Source organism: Nerophis lumbriciformis, linkage group LG24 (assembly GCF_033978685.3).
Source record: "Nerophis lumbriciformis linkage group LG24, RoL_Nlum_v2.1, whole genome shotgun sequence".
Lineage (NCBI taxonomy): Eukaryota > Metazoa > Chordata > Actinopteri > Syngnathiformes > Syngnathidae > Nerophis > Nerophis lumbriciformis.
This window is the reverse complement of record NC_084571.2, coordinates 35,235,031-35,250,957: the sequence shown is the minus strand read 5'-3', so window position 1 is coordinate 35,250,957 and position 15,927 is coordinate 35,235,031. Positions and strand designations below refer to the sequence as shown.

At 37.1% G+C, this 15,927-nt stretch overlaps 1 protein-coding gene across 3 annotated transcripts in view; it reads right to left on the bottom strand.

The window, feature by feature from the left end:
• Positions 1-4,699: 4,699 nt before the first annotated feature.
• ttyh3a (tweety family member 3a) overlaps positions 4,700-15,927 on the bottom strand; it is a 75,510-nt gene continuing 64,282 nt past the window's right edge. Inside the window, exon 15 of one of the 3 annotated variants that reach the window (XM_061982035.2) lies at positions 4,700-4,798. In XM_061982035.2, the coding sequence (XP_061838019.2) occupies positions 4,718-4,798 (81 nt within the window). In that variant the 3' untranslated portion in view covers positions 4,700-4,717. Of the gene's footprint in view, positions 4,799-13,459; positions 14,677-15,927 lie in introns of those variants that run through there. The other 2 variants (XM_061982034.2, XM_061982032.2) reach the window with 2 other exon arrangements.

Sequence of the window (15,927 nt, the reverse complement as noted above, 5' to 3'; positions counted from 1 at the left end):
ATGTTATGCCCATTTGATTGGAGACTCTTACTGACATCTTGTGGCGATATGAAAATACTACGCGTCAATAGTTTGGGCACTTCCGGGTCGACGATGTTAGTCCAGTTCATGAGACAATTGAGAAGTAGACAAGTTGTGTTAGCTCTTACAAGTCTCGGAAAAGATAAGTCTGTAAGGAAACTGTTTAACTTGTTTATGTAACTCAATATTAAGGTGGAAAGTGGTTAAATTTGATAGTAAGATGTTTATTGAAAAACGATTTTTGTGCACTGTTTCAATGGATGTTTTGAGGACTTAAAATGGAATGCCAGTCGTATATTTCCACCATCGAAATAGTTTCAACACTCGGAAGTATTTGTTTGATGATAGTACTGTATATTTGTGTGAAGCTAATATTTACATAGTGTTTTACATTTCAGTATGTTAATTGAATCACATAGCTTATACATGTGTCATTGTGTGTATTTCAGTTTAAAAAAAATAAAAAATAACAGTCCAGTGCAAGACAAAAATAAAGATAGGAAAAGACAAAGCAAGATCAACAACAATAAAGAGCCTAAATGGATGAATCTGCTTTGGAACTTTATTAGACGTCTTGGATTGTTTGTTAGCAGTCTGCCTGTGTGTGTAGTTAGTATGTTCCAATAGCAGTAGAAGTGCACTTTTTGGAGAGCTGTGTTATTTTCAGTTTTGTGCCCAAGGGACTGATTTGATTTAACACTATATTATTATTTATACACCTATAGTGATCACAGAGACAGGTTGTTTTTGTGTTACTGTATATATTTGTTTTTCTGAAAAATCCCACTTAATATACTTTGGGTAACAACAGTCAATATATATATATTTTTTTCTTATAAAAGTGAGCTTTTGTTAAACCAAATATTGAGGTTTTTTCCATATACAACAACTTATCTGGATTCGATAAGAGGATTTGATAATAGGCTCGAACTCGATAGTTTCTTATCAAACATCCATACTTGCCAACCCTCCCGGATTTTACGGGAGACTCCCGAAATTCAGCGCCTCTCCCGAAAACCTCTCGGGATAAATTTTCTCCCGAAATTCAGGTGGAGTTGGAAGCCACGCCCCCTCCAGCTCCATGCGGACCTGAGTGACGTCGTGTGCGCAACACCACGTAAATCGTTGGCCAACCAAAAAGTAACCCCAGTACGCTATAGCCAACATTCACCAGGAGATGGCAACAGACAAACATAGATAACTCTATTACATTCCTCCCCTTTTAGAAATGTATAGAAGTTACTCAAAATAAATAAACAACCCAACCAAAAAAATGCAGCAGCTCGATTAAAAAACTGTACTTAAGCCACATTCTTTTCTTTTTTTTTTTAGTACTGAACTCTTAACCCTCATTTGTAAAAAAATAACATGCTTATTATACAAACAGTATTTGTACACCTTTAACACAGATTTTTATACTGTCTTCAGAGATTCAGTTTTTTTGGTGGTACTCGAAACCTTTCTGGGTACCTGCGAAAGGGTGTTCAGCATGGTTAGAAAAATAGTGACAGAGAATAGAACAAGGATGGACAATTCAATGAGTAGATGAGTGTTATGTGTGTGTATATGTGTAAATAAATGAACACTGAAATTCAAGTATTTCTTTTATATATATATATATATATATATATATATATATAATAAAAAAAATATATATATATAGCTAGAATTCACTGAAAGTCAAGTATTTCTTTATATATATATATATATATATATATATATATATATATATGTATATGTGAAATACTTGACTTGGTGAATTCTAGCTGTAAATATACTCCTCCCCTCTTAGCCCCGCCCCCAACCCCCCACCCCCCGAAATCGGAGGTCTCAAGGTTGGCAAGTATGAACATCATCCCTAGTGATGATACAGCTAAACACTCTAAATACAGTGGGTGTTTTGCATCAAACTGTGTGAGAAATTTCAATTCAATCTGACTTTTGAAGAATAGTAAATAACAGCGCCACCATTGATCCAATAGTACCATGTTATATGAAACCTGGAAGCTCCACCCGCCCCCCACATGACGGGGAACAGCAGCAGCAGCTGGTTGGCAACAAGACGGGAACGCTGACTAAACCAGACGGGAGGTTTTGGCGCTGACTTTGACCTCGACGCCAGCGAAACATCAGACACACAACACCTGCTTTGTCCTTCACTCGCACAAACGAGCTGATGTCTAGTGAAAGCTGTTAAAGGGGAACTGCACTTTTTTTGGAATGTTGCCGATCGTTCACAATCAATATGAAAGACACGACGATGGATGTTTTTCGGGGTTTTTTGCATTCTAAATAGCAAATAAATGCAATCAAAAGTCCGCTTACAATGGAGCCTACGGAAGCTGTGCAATCCTGCCTACAAATAAGCAGGGGCGTCCATGGTAACGTCGCTTGGATGGCAACATATGTTGCTCCAAAACCTGTATGTACCTTTCAGCATTAATGGCGCCTTCACAGAAGTGTAAGTTACCCATGGCACTAATACACCCCCATACCATCACAGATGCTGGCTTTTACACTTTGCGCCTAGAACAATCTGGATGGTTCTTTTCCTCTTTGGTCCGGAGGACAGGACGTCCACAGTTTCCAAAAACCATTTGAAATGTGGACTCGTCAGACCACAGAACACTTTTCATCGGTCCATCTTAGATGAGCTCGGGCCCAGTAAAGCCGGCAGTGTTTCTGGGTGTTGTTGATAAATGGCTTTGGCTTTGCATAGTAGAGTTTTAACTTGCACTTACAGATGTAGCGACAAACTGTAGTTACTGACCGTGGTTTTTTGAAGTGTTCCTGAGCCAATGTGGTGATATCCTTTAAACACTGATGTCGCTTTTTTTTTTGACGCCTGAGGGATTGAAGGTCCGTATTATCATCGCTTACATGCAGTGATTTCTCCAGATTCTCTGAACCGTTTGATGATATTACGGACCGTAGATGGTGAAATCCCTAAATTCCTTGCAATAGCTCGTTGAGAAATGTTGTTCTTAAACTGTTGGACAATTTGCTCACGCATTTGTTCACAAATTGGTGATCCTCGCCCCATCCTCGTTTGTGAATGACTGAGCATTTCATGAAAGCTGCTTTTATACCCAATCGATGGCACCCACCTGTTCCCAATGAGCCTGTTCACCTGTGGGATGTTCCAAATAAGTGTTTGATGAGCATTCCTCAACTTTCTCAGTCTTTTTTGCCACTTGTGCCAGCTTTTTTTTAAACATTCCAAATGAGCTAATATTTGCAAAAAATAACAAAGTTTTCCAGTTCAAATATTAAATATATTGTCTTTGCAGTCCATTCAATTGAATATAGGTTAAAAATAATTTGATAATCATTGTATTTCGTCTTTATTTACGATTTACACAACGTGCCAACTTCACTGGTTTTGGGTTTTGTATTTTTTTTTAAATACATCCGTCGTCATGTATTTAATAATGATTGTGAACAATAAGCAAACTTCCAAAAAAAAAAAGCGCAGTTCCCCTTTTAAGTGAGTATCCAGTAAAGTGAAAACAAACCAATAAGCTTCAAGTGCTCTGCTGCCATCTGCTGCCTGCTGGTGTAATTACACACAAAAGAACTACAGTTAAATGTATTTAATTTTGAAAACACGGCGTTCAAGCTCATTAACCACAGTTTGAGATCACATAACTGTATAAAACCTGATTAAAAAGGAAAACATCTATTATTATCCACAACATTTTTACTAATAAAATAAAGCGGAAAAAAATCCAATCAAATTTAAAGCAACAAAAAAAAAAAGGTCCAATTTCAGTAACTCGACAATGACACACAAAGATAATAAGACGGCCAAACAAAAAAAAATAGCATCAAACATGAAAAGGAAAAAAAAAAAAAATTAGGCTCATTTAAGACATTTAAAAAGGTTTGTTTGGCACCGTCTGTAAACTGGCATAAACATCTGGTCGTAGTCATCTATTTGTTAAAAAAATGCTAAAACACATTTGTGAGACGCTGCAATACCGACGCAAAAGCTTTGGAAGTCTACCAACAACAAAAAATGCTTATTTCACATCAACTTGCACCCAGGTGTCTTTTACTGTAAACTGCTGCACTGTTATAAGCGCCCTTTGCTTTTGCCGTGCAGGTTTTATTTTTTTTAATTTTTTTTTTGCTGTTGCAGTGAGCAGGTTTGAAGACGGCGAGGCAGACGAGCTTCCAAAAAAAACCAAAAAAAAACTGAGTGGTACTGTAAAAATGTTCCGCTTTCCAGTAGTTGTCAAAAAAAAAGTCTCAAGTTTTAAACCCTCTTTTGATTCACATTTTTCATCCTTCTGACAGAAACCTTTTTTTTTTTTTTTTTCTCCAATGCAACAAATCAAATCCTCCAAATTCACAGCTTTGTGGCTGGTCAGTGCTGCGGGAAATGTCTGGGAAAAAAATTGCTCCGTTTCAGGCTTGTAATGCATGCAAGTTGTGCAGGATGACTGGTCCCCAACACCAGGGTTAAGACTAAGCATCAAATGAATACTATACCATGTACAAGTCAGTACACATGAAGTCTTTTTTCTTCATTTGTTCCAGTAAGAGGAAAGATTCTGTGAAAAGTCGCCAGGAAAACGGCTAAGAAGGAGTGATCCCAGGATGTTGGGAGAGTAAAAACTTCAGAGAGAAGGTGGGAGTGACGTTTTCAAAAAAAAAAAAGAAAAAGAAAAACGAGTGGCAGGTCCATTTCCTGCTAGTTTGATGACGACGGGGGCGTGTTCTGGGGTTCCGGCCGGCTGTTAGCGATGTACTTTGCCCGCATGCTGGAGGTGTACTGTGTGTGACAATCAGATGGGAGGATGAAATGATGGAAAAAAACAAAACGTGTTACTCTCTGCAGGATGTTCACAGAGCTTCAAACAGGAGGAGAAAAGGGGACACACACATAGAGGTTACACATGCAAGGGTTCACTTTGCAAACTGCACACTAGGGGGTGCAAAGGTCTACTGATTAGGGATGTCCCGATCCAGGTTTTTGCACTTCTGATCCGATACCGATACTGACCGATACTGGCCTATCCGAGCATGTATTAAAGTTTAAAGTTATTTCGCCTACTTAGTTGTCAGAATCATGTTGAAAAGGGTTTTAGTACTCTTGATAACAACTAGCCAGCTGAATTAGGGGAGTTTGAATAATACACAATGGTTGGTAACAAGAAACTGACCTGTTTATTCAAGGATAAACACAAAATAGACAAAATTATACACGACAAACAGAAATGGCATCATTGAACTAGGGCTGGGCGATATGGCCTTTTTTTAATGTTGCGATACACAATATATATCTCGATATTTTGCCTTAGCCTTGAATGAACACTTGATGCATATAATCACAGCAGTATGATGATTCTATTTGTTTTGATTGATTGATTGAGACTTTTATTAGTAGGTTGCACAGTGAAGTACATATTCCGTACAATTGACCACTAAATGGTAACACCCCAATAAGTTTTTCAACTTGTTTAAGTCGGGGTCCACTTAAATTGATTCATGATGCAGATATATACTATCAGATATATACTATCATCATAATACAGTCATCACACAAGATAATCACATTGAATTATTGACATTATTTATAATCCAGGGTGTGGAGGGGGGCGCCGGACATAAGTGTCAAAAAGACAGCCAAAAGAGTTTGATATGAGAATAAATCTAAAGTTAAAATATAGGGTAGAAATGCACCCATTTGCAGGAAATGTAGTCTTGATTTTCAAAATGTTCTTTCAAGGCTTGCATGTCTACATTAAACATTCTTCTTCATACTGCATTAATATATGCTACTTTTAAACTTTCATGCAGAGAAGGAAATCACAACTAAAAAAAATCACTAATTTTTTCATACGGTGTTGATGTGGAAATTTTTGCCTCAGCATTTTGATGGTGTGGGCGTGTGGCACCGAATGGAGATAAGCGTCTCGACAGACGTCACAATATTTGAACAATGATGACGAAAACTGTTTTCTCTGTCGTGTCCGTGTTTCGAAAATTGTTATGCGCTTATTTTTTTATTAGATTTTGTGCGTGGCATAGATTTGCTATGCGCAGAGGACGCTTAAACAGTGCGCAATTGCACAGGCGAGCACCTTAGAGGGAGCGTTGCTCGCACGGCTGCGCTAGCATCACAGCTAACGTTAGCCATGCTGCTACCTCTCTGCTCGGGGAGGACGTATACGTATGTGACGTATGTCGTGACAGTATGTGACGTGTGTAAGAAGGTGCGCTTGCTGTCTGTGAGAAGCACAGACACAGGAAAGAGTGTAATGCCAGCAGCTAAAAGCAACTGCGTGAGAATTCACAGACGTGTGGATGTGTTGAAGGTGTGCTGGAAAATGCGGAACGGAAATTACGGAGCAGCAGAAAAGTGGAATGTATTATTTAAATCGGTGCGTTGGAAAACACGGACCGGAGTTTTTTTTCAAACTGGATCGGCATTTTCCCATGCCTTGCCGATACGCAATTTTTGGCAAATATCGGCAGCCGATCCGATCCAAATATCGGATCGGGACATCCCTACTACTGATCCAAACAGAAGCTGAGCCACAGAGGAAAAGGAAGGGTATACTTCCATCCATCCATTTTCTACCGCTTGTCCCTCTAGTGCAGGGGCGTCAAACTCATTTTAGCACAGGGGCCACAAGGAGGAAATTGTGTGGAGACGCGGGCCGGACTATTAAAATCCTGGCATTAAAACTAAAAAAATTAAGACAACTTCAGATTGTTTTCTTTGTCTTACTTTGGCCAAAAATAGAACACATTGTGAAAGAAATACCAGCAGCGGTAAAGTTTAGATCCATGAAGGAAAGAAGAAGCCTATAGACAGCGATTTTAAACTTGACAAACAAGTCAATGGCGTTTTAAAATCGAGTTTTTATCATCTTCGTTTTTTTAGCAAAGGTAAAACCGTTTTTATCTTTTAACCTTTTTGAACAAGTCGTGCATGCTTTTATTTCAAGTGGCCTGGACTACTGCATTGCACTTTATGCTGGCATTAGCCAAAAAGCTCTCTCCCGGTTGCAGTTAGTCCAGAATGCGGCAGCTCGACTTTTAACGGGCCAGGAGACGCCAGCATATAACCCCAATTCTTGAGAGTTTGCACTGGCTCCCTGTTCATCTTAGAATTGATTTTAAAACCTTGCTGTTTGTTTTTAAAGCTTTACATGGACTGGCACCTCAATTTATCTCGGACCTTATCCAAATTTACAATCCTGCGTGCGCTCTGAGGTCCGAGAGCCAGCTCCAGCTCGTGGTGCCCAAGACCAGACTTAAAACCAGGGGAGACAGGGCCTTCTCTGTGGTCGGCCCTAAGCTCTGGAACACTCTGCCCCTCCATGTTCAAACTGAGTGTTTTAAGTCTCGTCTTAAGACCCACTTTTATTCTTTGGATTTTAACACTACGTGAGTTGTGTGGTCCTCTGTGTTTTTAAAATTTTGATTTCTATTTACTGTTTTAATTGGTTTTACCCTTTAAAATAATTTTTAATCATATATATTTTATATTGTTTTTTTTGTATTTATTTTTTGTAATTTATTCAGTCATTGGTGGAGCTAAGGATAATATTTGAATATTGTTTTTAATATTGTTGTGCAGCACTTTGGAAACATTTTGTTGTTTAAATGTGCTATATAAATAAAGTGGATTGGATTGGATTGAAGAAAGTGAATTATTTTATAACTGAATACATTTACATATCCATAAACATTTTTCTTTTGTAATATTTTTGAATGAATTAACTTTTATGACAACCTTTTTCCAAAACACAATATAGAATGTGAGATGTAACAGGATAATGCATACATTTATCATATGTTTTCAAAACGCTTACAAAAAAAGTGGGACCCCAAAAATGTACCGTGGGACCCCATTTTTATGACTTGATGGGGTACCTGGGACTAGGGATGATGTTCGAAACCGGTTCTCCCGGTTGTTTGATAAGAAAAGAACCGATTCCATGGACTCGAATCCCTTTTTGAGAACCGGTTCCCGTTATCGAGGCCACTATAGTAAAGAAAAAGAGTTGGTTCTTTATGACACTAAATGACACAAGCAGCAAAAATAATGGACCGGAAAAAACGCCTCAAGGCATGGCTATTCACCTATAGTGATCACAGAGACAGGTTGTTTTTGTGTTACTGTATATATTTGTTTTTCTGAAAAATCCCACTACTTACTACTTTGGGTAACAACAGTCAATACTTATTTATTTTATTTTTTTAGGGGGGGTAACAGTCAATATTTATTTCCATCCATCCATCCATTTTCTACCGCTTATTCCCTTTGGGGTCGCGGGGGGCGCTGGAGCCTATCTCAGCTATTTATTTATTTATTTTATTTTTTTCGATGTTAGTCCAGTTCATGAGACAATTGAGAAGTAGACAAGTTGTGTTAGCTCTTACAAGCCTTGGAAAAGATACGTCTGTAAGTAAACGGTTTAACTTGTTTAATGTAACTCAATATTAAGGTGGAAAGTGGTTAAATTTGATAGTAAGATGTTTATTGAAAAACAATTTTTGTGCACTGTTTCAATGGATGTTTTGAGGACTTAAAATGGCTGCCAGTCGAGTATTTCCACCATCGAAATAGTTTCAACACTCAGAAGTATTTGTTTGATGATAGTACTGTATATTTGTGTGAAGTTAATATTTACATCTTGTGTATTACATTTCAGTATGTTAATTGAATCACATAGCTTATACATGTGTCATTGTGTGTATTTCAGTTTAAAAAAAAATAAAAATAACAGTCCAGTGCAAGACAAAAATAAAGATAGGAAAAGACAAAGCAAGATAAACAACAATAAAGAGCCTAAATGGATTAATCTGCTTTGGAACTTTATTAGACGTCTTGGATTGTTTGTTAGCTGTCTGCCTGTGTTTGTAGTTAGTATGTTCCAATAGCAGCAGAAGTGCACTTTTTGGAGAGCTGTATTATTTTCAGTTTTGTGCCCAAGGGACTGATTTTATTTAACACTATATTATTATTTATACACCTATCGTGATCACAGAGACAGGTTGTTATTGTGTTACTGTATATATTTGTTTTTCTGAAAAATCCCACTTAATATACTTTGGGTAACAACAGTCAATATATATATATATATATATATATATATATATATATATATATATATATATATATATATATATATATATTTTTAGGGGGGTAACAGTCAATATTTATTTATTTATTTTTTTCTTATAAAATAAAAGTGAGCTTTTGTTAAACCAAATATTGTGGTTTTTTTCATATACAACAACCTATCTGGATTCGATAAGAGAATGTAAGGAATCGGTTCGATAGGAGGATTCGATAATGGGCTCGAACTCGATAATTTCTTATCAAACATCATCCCTACCTGGGACCCCATTTTGAACATTCCTAGCGCCAACGCTGATGGAGTATTGATGCGTGCAAAACAGCAGCAGGCGGCTGTGGCCTGTGGGGCCGGTTCTATTACTAATCAAATATCATCCCGGGGGCCATAGATCATTCATTCACGGGCTGGATCTGGTCAGCGGGCCTTGATTTTGACACACAGGCTCTAGTACCAGTCAAAGGTTTGAACACACTTTATCATATTATCCAAAGGAAGGATGTGTCTAAGCTTATGACTGGTACTGTACATCTTTTTAAAAGTACAATTCTTAACTTCATCATTCCAGTAAGTCCTACTCATGTTTAACTTGATTAAAAACATAATTTAAGGGCTTAAATTTTTTTTGGAGCCGTGCAGAAGACATTTTCCATCACAAACACTACAATTTTACAACACCTCATGTAAAGCAATAACGCCCCAAAATGTACTGGTAAATTCTAACCATATTAAATCGATTGTGTTATACAAACTCGTTTCCATATGAGTTGGGAAATGATGTAAGTTGTAAATATAAACGGAATACAATGATTTGCAAATTATTTTCAACCCATATTCAGTTGAATATGCTACAAAGACAACATATTTGATGTTCAAAGTCATAAACTTTGGTTTTTTTGCAAATAATAATTAACTTAGAATTTCATGGCTGCAACACGTGCCAAAGTAGTTGGGAAAGGGCATGTTCACCACTGTGTTACATGGCCTTTCCTTTTAACAACACTCAGTAAACGTTTGGGAACTAAGGAGACACATTTTCTAAGCTTCTCAGGTGGAATTCTTTCCCATTCTTGCTTGATGTACAGCTTAAGTTGTTCAACAGTCCGGGGGTCTCCGTTGTGCTATTTTAGGCTTCATAATGTGCCACACATTTTCTATGGGAGACAGGTCTGGACTACAGGCAGGCCAGTCTAGTACCCGCACTCTTTTACTATGAAGCCACGTTGATGTAACATGTGGCTTGGCATTGTCTTGCTGAAATAAGCAGGGGCGTCCATGGTAACGTTGCTTGGATGGCAACATATGTTGCTCCAAAACCTGTATGTACCTTTCAGCATTAATGGTGCCTTCACAGATGTGTAAATTAACACCCATATCTTGGGCACTAATACACCCCCATACCATCACACATGCTGGCTTTTCAACTTTGCGCCTATAACAATCCGGATGGTTCTTTTCCTCTTTGGTCCGGAGGACACGACGTCCACAGTTTCCAAAAACAATTTGAAATGTGGACTCGTCAGACCACAGAACACTTTTCCACTTTGTATCAGTCCATCTTAGATGAGCTCAGGCCCAGCGAAGCCGACGGCGTTTCTGGGTGTTGTTGATAAACGGTTTTCGCCTTGCATAGGAGAGTTTTAACTTGCACTTACAGATGTAGCAACCAACTGTAGTTACTGACAGTGGGTTTCTGAAGTGTTCCTGAGCCCATGTGGAGATATCCTTTACAGACTGATGTCGCTTGTTGATGCAGTACAGCCTGAGGGATCGAAGGTCACGGGCTTAGCTGCTTACGTGCAGTGATTTCTCCAGATTCTCTGAACCCTTTGATGATATTACGGACCGTAGATGGTGAAATCCCTAAATTCCTTGCAATAGCTGGTTGAGAAAAGTTTTTCTTAAACTGTTCAACAATTTGCTCACGCATTTGTTGACAAAGTGGTGACCCTCGCCCCATCCTTGTTTGTGAATGACTGAGCATTTCAGGGAATCTACTTTTATACCCAATCATGGCACCCACCTGTTCCCAATTTGCCTGTTCACCTGTGGGATGTTCCAAATAAGTGTTTGATGAGCATTCCTCAAATGTATCAGTATTTATTGCCACCTTTCCCAACTTCTTTGTCACGTGTTGCTGGCATCAAATTCTAAAGTTAATGATTATTTGCACAAAAAAAAAAGTTTATGAGTTTGAACATCAAATATGTTGTCTTTGTAGCATATTCAACTGAATATGGGTTGAAAATGATTTGCAAATCATTGTATTCCATTTATATTTACATCTAACACAATTTCCCAACTCATATGGAAACGGGGTTTGTATTATAACCATTGTTTTTAACCATTTAATGTTAAATGTTGACAATTTTGTTGTTTTGTAAACGCAGCAACTGTAAGGTCCACAAATATTTTGACAATGACAGTTTTTTCATTGATTTTGCCTTTACAGTACGTACCACCACAAAGGATTAGGACTAAATTAATCAATGAATAAATTAGTATGTGATTGAAGTGTAGACTTTCAACTTTAACTAGATGAGGCGATTCTTGAAGTTGATCTAAAATGCTGACAGAATGTAGTATGAATGTAAGAATAGTTTGAATGTTGGAATGGTTTGAATGTTGAAGAGTTAGAATTTCCGGAAAACCGGAATTTGGTTTGGAAATTGGGAAAGTGTTAGTTTGAATGTCCAGGATGAGTGGAACGTGTTGATGTTGGAATGGTTTGAATAGGTTGAAAAATGTGGGAATTTTGGAACTTGGAAAAATGTCCCAATCATTTCAATGGGAATTTCATGGAATTTTGGGAAAAGCGGGATTTTTTGGAAAATGATTAAGACCATGGATGTCCTGAATGCTTGGAATTTTTGTTTGTTTTCGTTATATTTGGATGTAATTGTTGGTTTATTTGATATTAAGTAAGACTACGTATTATGTTGAAGGGGGCAGGAAAATATAAGATTTTTCTTCATCCTACTCCTTCTCAGGCATTAGTGTGTAAATGTATAATTTAATAATTGTGGTATAATTGTCTATCGATCAAAGATGCACATCAATGAAAGAGATAAATAAAAAATGAAATGAATGAATGAAATGAAATGTGTTGAATTGGTTGGTGTTGGAATTTTTTAAATCGGTCAAGAAATTTTATTATGGAATTTCAGGAAAACCGGGAATTTTTCAAGTTCTTAAACTAACTTGTTTTTTTGTCATGACTATGAGGAATATTTTGACAGTGGAACGATTGAAATGCGTTGAAAAATGTGAAAGGAGTCATCGCACTAAAAAAGGTTGGAGACAGGGTTAGAAAAAAAAAGAAGGAATTCCTGGAAATGTGTTGAACATGGAAAAATGGTTGTTTGAATTTCCAGGATGAATTGAATGTGTTGAAGGTGGAATGGTTTGAATCGGTTGAAAAATGTGGGGATTGTGGAAGTTTAAAAAAATTGATCATTCATTTTGAATGGAGAAAATGTCCCTAAAGACTGGGAATTCTAGGAAATTCTGGACTTTTTTTTATAACTGTTGAAAGAGAGCACACAATTCCTGAACAGGCTGAATATTTTGAAGTTGGAATGGTTTAAACCAGATAAAAAATAAATGTGGGAGTTGTGGAACTTTGAAAAATGTCCCATTGTTTTCAATGGGAATTTAATGGAAATTTCTGGAAAAGTGGGATTTTTTTTTTTGAAAATGCTAAGAAATGTGAATTGATTGATTGATTGAGAAGTTTATTGACATCTTAAAGAATTTAATCCATGTAATGCTTTAAAAAGGCAAATGGATGACACAAAAAGCCAAAAGGCTTGTGTCCATTGTGTGGAATGTTCTAAATGAGAATGAGAAAATTTGTGGTTTTCAAAATCTGTAAACCATGATCATCAAAATTTAAATGGTTGGTGTTGAGAAATGGTATTATGGAATTACTGGAATTTTGGGAAAACTGGGGATTTTTACGGGTTCAAAAAACAACTTAGTTTTTTGTCCTTATTAAGAGGAATGTTTTGACAGCGGAACAGTTGAAGTGGGTTGAAAAATGTGGAAGGAGTAGTCGCCAAAAAAGGGTGGAAAAAGAGTTTGAAAAAACGGGAATTCTGGGAATTCCTGGAGTTTTTTGGAACTTGGAAAAATTATAGTTTGAATGTCCAGGATGAGTGGAATATGTTTAAGGTTGAATAGTTTGAATCGGTAAAAAAATGTGGAAATTGTGGAAGCTTGAAAAATGGCCATTTCGTTTTGAATGGGAAAAATGTCCCGAAAACCCTGGAATTCTCGGAAATCTACGAGAATGAAATCAGATGAGTCCCTTGCATCCTGTCATGCACGGGACTCATCAAAGACACAGTATGGTCTTCAGCCATTTTGGTTTTTATGTCCCATTTTTGGGGTTATTTGGGCCGATTTAATTCCTTCTTTGTTTTTTAGGTGTAATATTCTAACTTAGGACGTGGACATTATTTTGTCTCCAGACTGTGCTGTGGGCCAACACAAAACAAGCCGTGGCCTGCAATTTGGACACCCCTATTCTCGACATTTGTTTACATGAAAATATCAGAGTTTAGAGTTCCCATGTAAATGCTGAGAACGGTATTGGCTAAAAGCCAAAAGGCAAGTTTAGCTTTGCTATGTGCTCGTACAGTCCAAGTCGAAAGGTTGGACACGACTTCTCATTTCATAGCATGGGAGAGTGGCTCTAAACTTTTGACTGTGGCGAGTCACTGTACTTTTGTAGTGTTTTTGTGCATCTCTCTTTTTAAAGTGCGCATTTATTAGTTGTTTTCATTGCCATCACCTGGCCTGCCCGCAAACTGACAGCGGCAAGTGACCAAACGCATCCTCAACGCAATGTAGATAATGGCTAAAGTCCCTGCATAGTGCAGCTTCTAAATCAATAATCCTCACTTCTATGGATGCAAATACATGTATCATTATCACTGCAGGACTAGAGGAAGAGGAATAACTAAACATGCTACATTACACACCGTAGAAAGATACAAAAAAGCGATTGTGAATGTAAACAAGGGTGGGCGGATCGATACACATATCGATAGTAACAATACCAAGTATAGTATCATTATATGGGCAATAGTAGTGATTAGATCGACATTCTTTTTAAACATTTTTGTTGTTGTTTACAAACTTACCGACCCTGAAAATGTAACCTATCTGTATCAGCGTTGATATGTTTAAAACTGCCCCGTAACTACTTGTATTGGGTCGATTCCCATAGTTGTGGTATTGCCCAAAACAAATGTAAAGTAGCCAAACAACAGAAGTTTAAGTGCTTTTAGTACATTTTAGCAGAAGTGTAGACAGACCCGCATTACAATAGAAAGTAATGAGCTATCAACAGTAAATTAGCAAGTAGAATAATAATAATTTTGAGAAAATAATACAACTACTATGATCATACTTGCCAACCCTCCCGAATTTTCCGGGAGACTCCCGAAATTCAGCGCGTCTCCCGAAAACCTCCCGGGACAAATATTCTCCCGAAAATCTCCCGATTTTCAGCCGAAGCTGGAGGCCACGCCCCCTCCAGCTCCATGAGGACCTGAGTGAGGACAGCCTTTTTTCACGACGGGAGGACAACAGGGTGACAAGAACTAAATCATCCAGACTAGAGACAAATTGTATTATTATGTTTATCTTACCTAAAAATAAATATATTTATTAATTTTTTCTAAAATAACTTAATACATTTTTACTATATTTTGCTAAAAACATCAAAATTAATTGTACTTTTAATTGTATTTTTTCTGACTCCTTATTACATCCAGCCATAGAATTATACATTAAAATAAACATATTTGAAATAATTAATTTTAAATTATCATAATAATTCATTTAAAATGACCATATTTACTTATTAAAATAATTGCTTGTTTATCAACAACTTTAGCATTTTATTCATTACATTTTGAAGCTCTCAGAAGCCAAGTTATGTTATATTCCTTAATATTTATTTATGCAAGTTTGAAGTATCAATTATCTAAACACAGCTTTGCTTGCATATTTTCAGGATGTATGTATATATATATATATACATATATATATATATATATAATGTATTAAATACTTGACTTGGTGAATTCTAGCTGTCAATATACTCCTCCCCTCTTAGCCACGCCCCCAACCACGCCGCGCCCCACCCCCGACCACGCACCCCACCCCCCACCTCCCGAAATCGGAGGTCTCAAGGTTGGCAAGTATGACTATGATACAATATGTTACCGCATACGTCAGCAGCTGAATTTGGAGCCTTTGTAACCCGTTTTAAAATTATTCTATTATCATTTGAATGCCAAATAATTTAACTGGATATACAGTACAGGCCAAAAGTTTGGACACACCTTCTCATTCAATGCGTTTTCTTTATTTTCAGGACTATTTACATTGTAGATTGTCACTGAAGGCATCAAAGCTATGAATGAACACATGTGGAGTTATGTACTTAACAAAAAAAAGGTGAAATAAATGAAAACATGTTTTATATTCTAGTTTCTTCAAAATAGCCACCCTTTGCTCTGATTACTGCTTTGCACACTCTTGGCATTCTCTCGATGATTCGAGAGGTAGTCACCTGAAAGGGTTTTCACTTCAAAGGTGTCATAGTTTTGATGCCTTCAGTGACAATCTACAATGTAAATAGTCGTGAAAATAAAGAAAACGCATTTATTTTGAAAATGTAATTTTGTTTACAGATTATATGCAATATGTTGTTGAAGTTCCCAAATTTCGAGTGTACATAAATGTAGGTGTGTGTTGCTGAGCCCGACCTGGACATAATCTGGACTGGACCTGG